Source organism: Alligator sinensis, unplaced genomic scaffold, assembly GCF_000455745.1.
Source record: "Alligator sinensis unplaced genomic scaffold, ASM45574v1 scaffold1036_1, whole genome shotgun sequence".
In the NCBI taxonomy this organism is placed as follows: domain Eukaryota; kingdom Metazoa; phylum Chordata; order Crocodylia; family Alligatoridae; genus Alligator; species Alligator sinensis.
In genome coordinates this window covers 855,823-871,193 of record NW_005842657.1, presented here as the reverse complement: position 1 = coordinate 871,193, position 15,371 = coordinate 855,823, and the positions used below count along the sequence as shown (strand labels likewise).

The following is a 15,371-nucleotide window of genomic DNA, read 5'->3' as shown; positions in this document are numbered from 1 at the left end:
GGGTGGCTTGATGGCAACCTATAAGTACATGAGGGGTGTGCATCAGGAAAGGGGAAAACGTCTATTCACCAGGGCACCCCAAAGGAAGACAAGGTCCAATGATCAAAAACTCCTGGAAGACCATTTTAGGCTACACATAATGAAAAACTTCTTTACTGTCCAAGCCCCCAAGGCCTGGAATAGACTCCCACTAGAGGTGGTGCAAGCACCTACTCTGGACACTTTCAAGAAACATTTGGATGCTTATTTTGCTGGGATCCTTTGACCCTAGCTGACTCCCTGCCCTGTGGGCAGGGGGCTGGACTCAATGATCTTATGAGGTCCCTTGCAGCCCTAATGTCTATGAAATCTATAAAGGTATGTAGACACCTAAAGGCAGAATTTAGTCCTTACTACTATGATAGTAAATGTTTGGCATGTCATTAAGGCCACTGACAGGTGTAAACCACCCCCCCAAGCCCCCCAAACCCAAAAAACCCAGCACTTCACAGTTTGATCCAGCTTGCTCAATGTCTGTATATATCATGTACTTCAGCATGGCTTTTTGGCACTTTAATAGCTGATTCAATCAGCTATTGGGCATTTGCTTTGGGCATGCACTGCACTACATGCGAGGGTGTGCCAAGCTGAAAATAAAGTGCTATTTTGGGGGGGGGTTTACATCTCTAAGCAGCCTAATTGTTTAGAGGAAGATTAGAAACTAAAATGCCCTGAAAAGATTTGAAACCTTGTCATAATGATGCTTAATATCCAATGCTATTGCTTATGAGATGATGTCAGTGCCTCAGCTGTAGAAGATCATATATATATATATTTTTTGGCAGCAGAAGGAACTTCATAAGTTGAATCATTGCTTTTACAGGGAAATGTTTGAATGTTCCAAAGCATATGTTTGAATAGTAAAGACTTGCAAATATATACTTGCTTAATCCACGCCTTCAAGATGGAACAGTATGCATTACTCTTCAATTCTTTAGATGTAATGAACCCCCAATGCCTGTGCAGTTGTTTCTAAGGTAACAGTATCCGTATTTTATTTTTTTTTATGAATCAGACCTTGAATTTTCAAGACTTCTCCAGTCACAGAATCAAGCAAGGAGCATTATCATCTTAAGAGAGGATTCTCACTGTATTTTAGACACTAGCATGATTTATAGGCAAGAGGAACACATACTGGCCTTAAGACTGAAATGTTTGAGAACTGATATACACAGTTCCAGGCTTTTTGGCTGTGTAAGAAATTTTTAATCAGAGCTATAATTAAGGAACCACATAAGCTGATCTCAACAAAGTCTCATTGCTTCATCACAGAGCACATACAGAATACAAATCAAGAATGCAAACATTTTAGCTACTGATGGCCTTCTGTTAGATCAAATATCTTTCGCTTGCGCCTCTTTTACTATGTGGCCACATATTATTGCTATTGCTCTTATTGGCATTCCCTACTCTCCCACCCTTCCCCCTCAGTACTTATCCCTTGCTTCATTGTACTCTGCCTGTCAGATGTGATCCACAAGAGTAAAAACAATATTAAAGTTAATATGAATCAGAATTTGTAAATAAATATACATAAACTCTTTTGCTGAGGTAATAAAAACATCTTATTATCTTTAAATCAAACAAAACCTATTCTCCTTTCAAAACTGGCTTAAATTCATCAACCTGTCTGGAGGATGGTCTCATTGTTGCCTTGAAACAACTCTTTCTTTGCTAATAAGTCTGAGTCCAAGAGTTATTGCTGTTTTTATAAATTACTAAAAGGGAGGGCTGCCTAGAGTAAATATTATTTTAGTCTAAGTTTTTCAAAACAAAATTTTCCATGTATATTTTCTACATATTTTTCACTATTATGAAAAATAAGTCAAAGGTTTCCTTGCTAGGCAGGTGTGGGCCACAGTGGCAAGCATGTTAAAGCAACTTGCTATGATTCTAGAGGCATGCTTTTCATTTTTGTACCAGACTTATGAAAACCTCAATTGATACAAATGTTTGTGGATGCCTGGCCATTTGGACTGGAAAGTCAAAGGTGGCTAACTACATGATGTTAACTATATCATTCCCTTTTGTGTTGTTGGCTACAGCAAATAGTGTATTGCAACTGTTTTAATGTAAAAGGTACATCTAAGGTTGGATGGACATGTAATCTTACTTAGCAGGATAATGCCATACATAAATATTGCAAATGAGTACATACACATTAAGTATGTTAAAATAATATTGCAATTCTCCAGTGTCACTCATATTAAGATCTCAAAGCACTTTCTAAAGAGCAAATTTCTCCCAATATCTTCCTCCATATTAAGTAAAGGGAAAGATTAAGAAGCTTGTCTGAATCAAAGACCAAGTCATTGTAAGAACTGAAATTCAAGACTTCCCACCTCCCAGACCTGTACTCTATCCACTCTCTTAGAAATTATCACAAAGTGTAATACATATGGAAAAAAAATTTTGTTGGTGACTTATTTAGCTTGTTAAGCAACATCCTTCTGTGCTTATTCTGCATGAAAAAAAAACCATTAGCAATTTATGAGTCTTGTATCATTTAACATACTGAAAGATAGAGTGCTTGGAGTCTTACGTTCTTGGAAAGATGTGAAGAGCATCTGGAATCGGCTGTGTCGACTTCCTTCATCTGCCCACATGCGAATTACCCCAAGACCAGTACGCAGCATCACATCATTAGCAACAGTGCTACAAAATTTAGCTTTTAAATCTTCTACAGAGCTACTTCCATCATAGACAGCCACGAAATTCCTTTTGCATTCATTAGAATTCTGCATTTCATAGTCCAGGAATCGCAAATATATCTACAAAAGAACAAGTGAACCAAAACATGAAGAATCATTAAACAATATTACTCCCATTTGTTGAAAAATAGACACTAAATTTTAATCAGAACAATCAGAGCGACTCTTCAATGGCCATGTTTATGTTCTTACACTGGTACAGTAAATGAGTGTTGCTTATTTTTCATCACATTGCATCTACCCCTGAATTCTAGTCCAGATGATGCCCTCAGTTCCAATATATACTACTAAATGCATCCCTTTTTTAGAAGTGTCTTGTTATCATCCAACCTGGGCAGAGAGATGAGAAATCCCTTTCTGAATTGCTTTCTTAGGTACCTTGCACAGAAAATAATAAGGCAAATAATTGATGCCCCCTTCCCAGAGTCAAGATGTGTTGACTCCAAGATATGTTGGCACCACTGATTCAACAAGTGGAAATGTAGGAGCCATTCATTTACCTTTCCAAGTTTTCTCAAGCAATTTGGTCACCATCTCAGTCATTGTAGGCAAAGCCCTTACACTAAGAATTCTATGATTTGACAGGGATTAAATTAACAATGTTTCATATAAATTTCTGTAGAAAACTTGTCTTTGGCTATCCTTCAATATGAGGATGATGTTTGCTGGGGGCGGGGGGCTGGGCAGGGGGCATTATTGGTGAGTCTTAAGATGGCTGAAGAGTCTAATCTGTGCTCTGCAAGTTTTTCCATGGATATGACAGATGGTGCCTTGGGAGGGGGAGGAGTGGGGAGGATGGAAGCAGCTGTTGGCCAGGATGTTGTGCACTTTCCTTCCTCCTGTGCCATTTCTTGGCTTTCTGAGCAACACTGTTCTCTTTGAAGTGGGCTGTAGCTTGGTGTATGGTGTAATGCCATTGAAACCTGTTACCAACAAGCACTTCCCAGTTTATAAAGTTGATGCCACCCTTAAAGTATGCTTTCAGGGTGTCCATGTAGTGCTTCCTCTGTCCTCTGTCATTCCTCTTTCCATGACTGAGTTGAGAGGAGATGACTTGCTTCAGGAGATGAGTGTCAGCCATCCTCACATAGTGGCCAGACCAGTGGAGTTGATGTTTCATGATCTTTGCCTCAATGCTGGTTATCTTAGCTGCAGAGAGGGTGCTGGCATTGGTTCAGTGGTCTTCCCATTTAATGCAAAAAATCTTCCTGAGGCAACGCTGATGGAACAGTTCCAGGAGCTTAAGATGGCTTTGACATGTCACCCACATTTCACATCCGTAGAGGAGTATGGGGATAACCACTGTGTTATAGACCAGGATTTTAGTTTCCATCGACAGATCTCAGTTGGCAAAGATATGGCAAAGCAGCTTTCCGAGGTACACACTGGCACAGCGAATCCTATGTTCAATTTCTACATCAAGACTGACTAACAGGGAGAGAGAGCTGCCTAGGCATAAGAAATGGTTGATGTTTTCAAGGGGTTCTCTACCAATGGTAAGTTGTGGGTGTCATGACCCAAAAGGCATGATTGTGTGTGTGCTTCGTCACCAGAATTATCCCCGCCGAGTTGCAGAGCATTGCATGGGAGAGTTTCCTGTTGCAGAGGAAACAGGAACAGGGACATGTTTCCCGCCTTTTCTGCAGCTTCTTTTGCAGAGTGCATTGCTCATGTTGCAAGAGGGATGCACAGTGCAAAAGAGTTCCTGCCACCGGTATGCAAATTCGTTCCCCGTGATTGGCTAGTGCTAAATTATTCACACGTGGCGGCTAACGATCGGCCTGTTAAAGGCTTGAGCAATTTCCGCCCCAGCCGAAGAGGACTCCACATCCATCTCGTGGGGACTCTGGGTACACGGCAGGGGTATAGAAACCCTGTGTGAGATCCAGAGGAGCTTGGCGGCCTGATCCACTGCCCACCTCTTCCCATCTTCGAACGCGACTTTTATAAGATGTATTTACGATTTCCATTTTGGTGGGTGATTCCCCCAGAGCATCCGGAGCTCTGCACCGTGGAGCCTAGCAACCTCCACGAGACCGTCTGTGTTGTCTGTCTGTAACTGCAACTCAATCAAGTTTTCCAGCCTACACCACTGCCATCTCGGTGTAAGTAAACAATCTTTAAAACTACCGCTACGCGTTTGTGCCTAATTCCAGCTCGACGGCCTTCCCTCTCCGACCCGGCGTGCCCGGGCTGCTGGCCACAGCCCGCGTGCAGCGTGGAAAAGGGCTTGGGTCGCTCCCGACCCGCACAGTGGGGAGAGGGAGCAGCTTGTGCTGGGGCATGCTGATAGAGCACCTTTGTCTTCCCAGTATTAAGATAGAGTTCCAGGCTATGACAGGCACCTGAGAAAAGGTCAAAGGTGGATTGCAGATTGGTCTCAGTGTGTGCGAGGATAACAGTGGTCAGCATACTGAAGGTCTATGATACCAACCTTGCTAACTTTTGCTTTGCTGTGAAGGCACCACAGGTTGAAAAGGTGACTGTCCATTCAATACTTAACACCAATTCTGGGAGGAAGGCGGTCACAGATGAGAATCAAAATCACAGCAAGATAGATGGAGAAAAGGGTTGGAGTGATGATACAGCCCTGCTTGACACCAGTATGGATGATAAATGGGTCTGTCTCTGATCCAATGCAAAGGACTGTGGTGGTCATCCCATCATGGAGTAGTCTGAGTATGCTGATGAACTTCAGTGGAAAAGCAAACCTAGCCAGCACCTTCCATAAGGCTTCACAATTGATGGAATCAAAGGCCTCAGTTAGGTCAATGAATGCCGTAAACAGCTCCCGTTGTTGCTCTTTACACATTTCCTGAATCGGGCATGCAACAAAAATCATGTTGGTGGTACCCCATGATGGTCTAAAGTCACACTGGGATTCTGGAAGAACATCTTTGGCAAGGGGGAGGAGGCAATTCAGAAGGATGCGAGTAAAAATCTTCCCAGTGATGGAGAGGAGGGCAATGCCTCAGTAGTTGCCACACACCGACTTGAAGATGATCACAATGTTGGCAATGAAAAGATGACATGTTCCACAGAATTTTAAGCTATATCATCAAATGTAATAACATATCTAATTCATGATAAAGAATAAAAAAATGGTTTGAACTGTTTAGAGTTACCATTCACTCAAGTCTGTAAGACTAAATCAGGAAAGAAATTGTGTCAAGAAAAAAATTCTAGTAAATTAAAGAAAAGTAAACAGTCCAGCAATACAGATAATAAATAATAGTTTAAAAGGTACATTATGTGTACTTTATGACTGTTCAAAATATCTAGCACACATTATAATTTTTTTGTACAAAACTATAGTAAGGCAGAAAGAGTATAAAAACCTGTGTGTGTATGTATATATGTGAACCCAGTATCCAGCAGAATGTATGTCAAACCTAAATCTTTACTTGAAAGGGAGAGAGGAAAAAAGAAAACTTCAAATGAATTAAGAATCATGAATACTTCCCTCTCCAGGGAATCTTTCACACAAAAAATCCCCCCATTCACTTCTAATAGTTTTCTACATGTACAGAAGAACAGGGCCTGTTCATTACATTTTATAGCCTAGCATAAAGTATAAGCATCATATAAGCAAAGAAATCTAAAGAAACCTTTGTTTTACCTCACCCATGTATTAAAACACAAATGACTTAAAATGTATGGCACTATTAAGCAGTCTGTTACTTGACTATGCTTCCAAATTAGCTATTAATGATTCAGATAAAATATCATAATGCATTTCACCATTCCATTCTTTACAAATGAACTCGCTTCAGATAATGCTAATATTAAGAGAGCTTTTGGTGCATGAATAACTCAGTACATGAAAACTAGATTGTTTAGGTTCTTTCTGTCTGTCTGATCCTTATTTTGACAATAGGTTTTTGTGGGGTTTAGGGGGAGAATGGGGTGGGGGGGGTTGTTATATAGTACCTTTCATCCCAGGTTTTAAAGTTGGTTCCCAAACACTAGTTACACTCTATAACATTCTTGTAAATTTTAATATTACCATTTTATATATACCATATATATATGGTATATACCATACCATTTTCTCTATATTACCATATAGAGAAATCAAGGCTCAGAGTGGGTAAGTAATAGCATACCAATGTCATAACCAAAACTCAGAGCTCTTTGTGGTCAATTTTATACCCTAGCTATTACCACAGGATCTATTGCAAAATTCCTCTCTCCTGAGAAGATGATACACCAGTTAGTATAACTGAGAAGATTTGTTCAAAACAAATTACTGGTAGTATTGAGTAAATTTATTCCAGAATAGTCAGAATGTCTTTTGAAAAAGCAACCATAAGCTAAGAAAACTTTAGTTTGCTGATCTATAAAATGCAACGTTTTGCTTTAATTCACAAGCTTTACAACCTACAAAATATAATTTCACCAACCTCTATCTACAGCACTTTCCTTTTCACCCATTACTCGTGGAAGTATTACTACCTTGCTTTTTCAGGGATTGTCATTTTCTTCTCATGGTGTTTTGATAAACAGTGTGTCTCGAGAGCTAGCTCCCCTCTCATTCATGAGCATCCACCCCTGACTCATCTACAGCTATTGGTTACATGATAAAGGAATCTTTAGAAGATATTGGTGTATTTTTAGCTGTGCTTAATGTGACAAATGTATTTTAAAAGAAACCCCCCCCAAAAAATCTTAGTGCCTACTTTTGTCATCAAGTCATATTCCCTATTACCTGTCCTGTTCTTCCTCTTTTCCCTTGACTGCCCTTCCCTTCCTTTCTTGCATATGAATACTATCTCAGCACCTTTTCTACCCTTGGCTCTTGAAATCTTCATTCTTTTTACCCCATCACTCTATTGTTGATAACTGGCTGTTAGTATTATTAGTAATACCAGTCATCAGAGGAGCTCCTAATTTCCCTTCATCTCTTACATAGTATCAACCCAAGGTACAGGGCACTGGTGAGGTGGCAGCTCTCTTTTATATCCTTTGGGTTTATGTTTGCTTGGGAGAGTCTAGATTGGGCACCTCTAGAAGCAGCTGCAAACAAGTTAAAAAAAATAACAAGTGCCCTACCTTATCTATGCAAACCACATACAGGTGGCCTGTCAGTCATGAGCAATAGTCTGAGGCTAGATTGATCAGATTCTGCACAGCTGTGCAGAACAGAGACTCCTCCCCCAACCCCCCGCAAATCCCTTCATAGTTGCTCAGGGACCTCTCACAATAGCATGATCTGAATAAAGCAGGGACTCCATGCATCTGCCAGACCAAAATGAAAATAGGGAGCAATGGGTGGAGAGAGCCAAGATCATAGCCTCAGTTCTTTACATGTAGAATTGTTACATTGTGGAAAACCAACTCACAGTCTAATCATGAATGGACTGCTCACTCCTGTATGAAAGCAACACAACAGAAATTGTGGATCACTGAAGCGTACTCTCTCTGGTGCACCACTAGGCTGGGTATCTACATAACCTTTGGAAGGGAGTGTGTGTGATAAGTTACTGCCAGATCTCTCTCAGGGCAGTCCAAATTCTTAGTGTGGAGACAGAATTTACACGTACAATGATATAAGTGACCAGAAACTGGTTCAAATCTGTAACACAACAGAAGTTCACTGCACATAAACTGCTTTCAAAATGACTGAAACTGGTTTAAAGGTAAACCTGGATGGATATAGGATCAGATTTAACTGATTAAGGTTCAATTGGTTTATTGAACTTGTGTCCCAGATCCCCTCCTTATTCAAGTTACTCACAGTCTCCCAGCATCCCAGGACGCTTTGCACCTCCCCTGTGAACCCCAGCTTGCAGAGTAGGAGAGCTAGCCTTGGCCCAAGCTGTCTGCTCCAGCCAAGACGGGAGGCATCCTCTAGCAGATGCCACAAATTTCATAAACATTAGAGCTGCAAGGGACCTTGCAAGATTATTGGGTCCAGTCCCCTGCCCAAGGGGCAGGAAGTCAGTTGGGGTCAGATCACCCCAGCAAGATAAGCATCCAAGCATTTCTTAAAGATATCTAGAGTAGGTGCTCTCACCACTTTTGCGGGGAGTCTATTCCAGACCCTGGAGACTCTAATGGTAAATAAGTTTATCCTTATGTCCAATCTAAAATGATCTTCCAGAAGCTTATGACCGTTGGATCTCATCTTCCCTTGGGGTGCCCTGGTGAACACATGTTCTCCCAGTTCCTGATGCACACCCCTTATATACTTATAGGCTACCACCAAGTCACCCCTGAGACCTCACGTCTCCAGAATGAAGAGTCCCATGTCTCAGTTTCTCCTCATAAGGCCTCTTCTCTTGACCTCTAATCATGCGCGTGGCTCTCCTCTGGACTCTCTCAAGCTTCTCCACATCCTTTCTAAAGTGCCATATGGCTTCTGGCTTAAGCCACTGCAGGCATGTTGCTGCATTTCTAGAATCAGAAGTGAATATTTTGGTTGTTTACAGCTTAGACTAACCTGTGAAGATTGAATCGATTCATCCTTGGGCTTTTTGACTGCCTGTACTTAGTTGTGGCTGAGGGCCATACCAGCAAGGCAGATCCAAATCAGTAGAGGCCATGGGTCCCCGAGGCCACATTTCCCTCTCTCTGCCATTTCACCACATGCCCAGGTGCTCCCCTCCCTGCTCTGTGCACCCCCTTCTCCTCAATGCTGCTCACTGCCCCTCCCCACTGCACTATACTCCTGGGCATCCCCCCCCCCACTACACTTTACAGTTCCTTCTGCACCGTATTCCCCAACAATGCTGCTCCCTGCTTCTCCCTGTTACATTCCATACATCTCCCCACTGCTGCGATGTTGGTTAAAGGATTTCTGTTTTATCTTGATGTTCTAATTCCTTTTAAGTTGTTTTGGTTGTCTTGTCACTCCCCCATTTTTAAGTTATTCTTTTTTCGTATTGAAAACCACCTTGAGCCTTTGTTGGGAAGGATGACACAGAAGTTAAATAAAAAAGGTACATGGCTTTCCCTGAAGAGAGAGTACTGATAACATCCTATTATTTTGTGGAAATAATGAAACAAGGAACATAATCAAAATCTTCTGCAGGGGATTGCATGCAGTGTTTTACCGGTATGCCTGCTGGTAGCCAAGCAACATGGATCCATATATCCACTATGAGACTTGATAGGAACACATGGACAGCCTCTATCATCAGACTCATCATCGTAGCTAATAACTAATTATATTTACATCACATTCAATTCTCCATAAGAAAGATAGTTTGAAAATATGGTTTAATCTTCCCTGACAACTCCTTGCCAATAAAATAAATAAATAAAAGGCATTACATTAAGACTGTAAGTCATCTGAGGAAAAGGAAATAAAAAGAAAGTCTCAGATAGTGGCCTATTTTAGTATTTAGATGTAATTAGAGATCACAGTTTTCATACCCCACTGAATAATTGAGGTAATTTTCATTGCTGTTACAAAAAAAAGATCTCTCAATATTTGATAATACTTGTCACTGTTACTTCCTGAGTCATTCATGATAGGCAGTCATATCATGGGTGGCATGGAACTTATTGCTGCAGGCTTTGATTAGTTCCAGTCCTCTTTCACACTCCAGCCATATAAGAAAAAAAAAAAAGGAGGACTCTTTCTTTTTCCAAAAGTATGTTAAAACAGAACAAAAAGGCTATTGATGTGGACTTTTTAATTGCCTGTTATTTTCAAACAACAAGGCAAAATTCACAAGCTCGTATAGATATCACATCTACCCAAAGAACCTTGACTGCATACATCTTAAGACTAACAAGGCTACAACCAACAACCCTGCAACAAGCTCATATAGGCTCATTCCTAGTTTAAATTCTATTTTCTGTCACACTAAGGGCCCCTCTAGACATTCAGATAAAGTCATGGTGGGATCTGATGCACAACCCACACAATTGTGCCTTCTGTCATGCCACACACACATAGTAGGAGGTGTTATTGTGGGATCCAGCATCAGATCTGATTACACCTTATTACTGGTGCAGGGGGAGCCTGGGATCACCATCCTGGGCTCCCCCTGCACTAGCAAGTAGCAAGCTCCCACAGCTGAGAGGAGAACAGCTGAAAGGACTCACAGCCACGGCAGCACGCCATGCATTGCCATAGCTGGGAGTCCCATCAGCTGATAGGACTCCCAGCTGTGGGGGCATTGCTACATGTACAAATTAAATATGGATAGAAACCAGCTATAAAGTTATTACACATTTTCCAGCTCTAACCTTATAGTCAGATGGACCTTCTCATGGCATGATATTTACTTTGTGTGTGTAGCCAGTCTATAACCAGTTAACATGTAGAGGGAGCCTTATTCATGTTTGATGCTGCTGGTTTTGCTGACAATTGAAAACAGAATTTGCCATCATAAATATAAATGCGATAGAATTAAACAATATATAATGGAAAGGTATTATGTGGGTTAAAATGATAGCTCTATGGGTGCGGCCCCAGGAGCAGGAATGTGCATTTCCCTGAGAACAAAGAGCAGTGGCACAATGTGTGCCACTGCTACCTGTCCCTGGGGAATACCCATTCCACACATGCTCTAGCACGTGGCACGCTGCCCCATGTTGGGTAGGGGAGGCTGACTGTTCTGTTCTGGCCCCAGCAGCCTTACTTGGGTCCTGGGGCCTCCCAGGCATAGGCATAAAATGACTATGCACAAAATATTGTGTCAGGCTGGATGCTCACAATTCATAATTCACTGAAGCCAAGAACAAGATTCCCATTGATTTTCCTATAGAGAATGGAGAATTAGCCAAGTTAGCCTGAAATCTGAAAAAGAACATAGCAGGGTAGCACTATACTGATGAGTTGGTTCAGAGAGACATATGTTTTGGTGAGTTTTCCCATTGACTTTAAGAAAACAACTGGGTTCTTAGTATTTTATATACACACGCGCATGTTTATCACGCTTTGCTTTGTGGGGGCTTTCTTTCTTGCCAAAACACTAATCTGGAAAGCAGAAATACAGCTCTTATATCTTCTTTTTCAACTTTTCTGTCATAAAATTTCAGTTCAATCCTTTTTCACCATTCACCACTTTCATGTTATTGGGGGGGTGGGGGGAGGAAGGGGAATAAAACAAAACACCTACCGGCATACTAACAGAGTTTCTTCTGAGTTTTGAGATGTTTTCACAAATGACAATGTCATTAGCAGCACAGCTGATAAAGTTTCACTGCAACTGTAGTGTATACAATTTATATCCCTTATTGCATTATGATTTAAACAATTGTCTTGTCACCTTTAAAGTTTGTTTTATCATCACAATAATGAAAAACCAAATGCTAGCTGAATTGTACTATTTTTTCTTTAAATTTGGGAAGCAACAAAAACTTTGACTACATGCATTAAAGGAACAGAATTACTGTAAATTATGAATACTGTATAACTTCAGTAGAATGGATTATAACCTTTTAATAGTGAATCACCTGATGTGTGCTACTTTTTAATCAATCACTGAAGGTTTGGATTGATCAGATAGGACACCATTGCAGCCTATTTGACTTGCCAGTAATATTTGCTCAGAGAAGTTCAGTTTTATTTAGTACACCAAAACAAACATAACTCCACAATGTATAAGATGCTTTACTCAATGGCCATAAATAACATATGAAACAATAACTTCTCCCTTTCTGGGCCTTACTTCACAAAGTCTACATCCTCTGGTCCCTGGCCATAACCAACATCTCTAGCCTACTGGTAGTGCAGCTAGGTCTGTGATCCTTTCTATGTTAAAGTACTTACAGATGCTCATTTCTATACTCTGTGTCCATTTTCAAATGCTTGTTTGTAACAAGAGGAGCTTTACAGTACCCTACCTAGAATCTTTTCCTTGGATGTTCATTCCTTAGAGCAACCTTCTGCAATACCACATCTTCCCTTCCAAAACAAAACCTCATAAACTAATAATAAACTCACATGACTACGGGGAACCCTTTTCTGGCAATACTGATTTGCCATCAGTCTTTACATTACAGAAATGCACATGGGAAGATCAAGGATTTGCTAAAAAGGAATGTGACATATCACCCACCAGACCATGGGGGAATGGGGGTGAGGTATGACTGCAGAACTTGAGGTTGCTAGATGACACCAGAGAGCTAGGCAAGGAATAAGCAAATGAGAAGGGGAAAGACCTGCCCACTACACCCCTACCAACACCACTGCCTCTATCTCCAGCTGACTGGGAGTCAGGGTACAGAGCTTGCCCTGCCAGTGGCTACAGGGAGTGGCTGCATGGAGAGCTGGCTCAGCCAGCTCTCTGCCTGCCTCCTCCTTCTTGTAACCTCCACTGGCTAGGAGCAGGTGTTGGAAGCAGGAACTTGTGTGCTGCTGCCACTGCTATCCCCAGGTGAGCCTAGCTCCCACATAGCTGCTCCCTGAAGTGCAGGGCTGGAGTGGGTCAGATCGACTGTGGGGCTCCCCCAGTGCCTGCATCATCCAGAGACAGTGGAATTGGCATGCAGGTTCCTCCTTCCAATGCCTGTTTCCAGCAAAAACCTCTTGGAGAGGAGCAGGTAGAGAGCAGGTCCTGCGCAGAGCAACCTGCAAACTGCTGCTACTGTCCCCTGCTGAATCTGGCACCCTGCAGACTCAGCCAGTAGCTGGCATGGTGCAGAAGCAGTTCTGCACTCTACCCCCTGTACCCAGATCAGCCAAGACAGCGGCAGCAGCAGCAGCAGCAGAAGGGGGGTGCATCTGAACCCTGGATCCACCCGTGGAAATGCACAATCATTTTCACAAATCAGTAGCAGCTCTTGAGATGTCAAACCATACCAAATTTTTTGTGCTCTATTTATAGAGTATATTAATACTTCTCTAAGTCCCCAGTGACTTTGACATTCTCATCTACAGTTTTCTGAGGAAGAGAACATCAGTTAGTAACAATTCATGATTCCCTGGCAACTTTCTGACATTTAACAGGTATATATGTGGACGGCAGTCTTTCTCCACAATCCTGTTAGCTAGGTGCTTTATTACTTTAACATCATTTTGTACCAACCTGCTGGACTGAAGATAGGGACCTAGTGGTAACATTTCTGCATTTCATACTTCAGAGTAAAATGAAATCCATGCCCAGTAAAGTGAGATGTGTTTTCAGACATTACTATAATATACAGTAGCTAGCTATCTAACAAACTTAGATTTGACATAACCAATTATCTGTCTAGCTAGACTATCTTCTAGCAAAGCTGCTTCAGAATATATTTTTCTTAAGAAAACATAAAAAGGACATCTTATTTGACCCACAGGATCATTTTGTCCTGTGCAATTAAAATCGGTCTTTTATGCTTGATTTAGATGGGAGTTTTTTGCATATGAAACAAGTCTTAACAGATTTCTCCATACAATTTTTAATTTGAGGCCAGGTTAAACACCTTTGGTCCTTATATTTTTCAATCCATAAGTGACTTTCACATATCATTTTACACATACTTTTCTGTCACACATTTGGGATCATCATTTCAATGGCTATTACAGGCTTATGGTCACTTATGTATCTATTCTTATTGACCAGGTATAGCAATATATAGCTGCCCAGTACAGACTCTATATTTGAAGCCTTAACACACTATCTAGTCCATGGAAGAGTAGTGTGTCAGGGTTACATCTGGTTCAGCTGCCAGAGAACTTTGTGTTGTGGCTATTCTGAGTTGCATAAATCCATAGGTGTAAAACTCCTCTTAGTTGTGTCAGCACGTTACACTATTCTGGATGCCATGCATTCAGGATCCAAAAGGTGGTATACCAAAAAATCTGGACCACTGATTTATTGCAGCAGATCAAACCTACAATAACACTCATTATAAATATCGCTTAGGGAAAAGCTGTCCAAATTCTGTCAAGGAACTATTTCTTCAAGGTCAGGAAAATTGCTGGGCCTTTGGAAACGCTGAGATCTTTATTGAAAATCTTGAAAAGAAGGTTGTACATTTGGGGGAGACATTAAAACTCATAGAATAAGTTAGTCTGTTGATGTTCAAGTGTCTGGGCATTTCAATGGGTTCCCTTAGTAAAACCTAAAAAAATTGAACCAGTAGTATAATTAGGATGGGGTGATCAGCACAGCTGCCTTGGGCACTGCATTTTAGGGGGGGAATCAAGGGAAGAATAGGAAAAAATGGCTGCAACTGCAGTCACATAATGGTGCCAGTGGCATGATGGCAGCTGGAAGTTACTGCTGCCCCTGTGTGTCACAGCTGCCCTAGATGGCTGGCTACCTTGTTATGCCTCTGATTTGAAAAACAGCAATTTACATTTTTCCAATGTCCCCAACCTGTGGCTAAATCCTATAGATTAAACTACCAGTTAGAAATATGAGAACAGTTTAAGTGGGTTACAACTTCAAGGTTTGGCTCAATAAGAATATCAGGCTACAAGTGTTCAGCTAGTAAGGTATGTGAAATAAAACTGACATGACTATGATGCAACTGTATAATCTTATTTACTTTCATAGATTTCATAGACATCAGGGCTGGAAGGGACCTCGGAAGATCATCGAGTCCAGCCCCCCGCCCAAAGGGCAGGAAGTCAGCTGGGGTCATAGGATCCCAGCAAGATAAGCATCCAGTTTCATCTTGAAGGTGTTCAATAAAGGCGCTTGAACCACCTCCGGTGGCAGGCTGTTCCAGACCTTG

The 15,371-nt window shown here is 41.4% G+C and overlaps 1 protein-coding gene across 1 annotated transcript in view; it reads right to left on the bottom strand.

The window, feature by feature from the left end:
* Window positions 1-15,371, bottom strand: part of NETO1 (neuropilin and tolloid like 1) — a 101,031-nt gene that overhangs the window by 20,682 nt on the left and 64,978 nt on the right. The window contains exon 7 of the mRNA XM_025215640.1: window positions 2,582-2,810. Within this exon, the coding sequence (XP_025071425.1) occupies window positions 2,582-2,810 (229 nt within the window). The remainder of the gene's footprint in view (window positions 1-2,581; window positions 2,811-15,371) is intronic.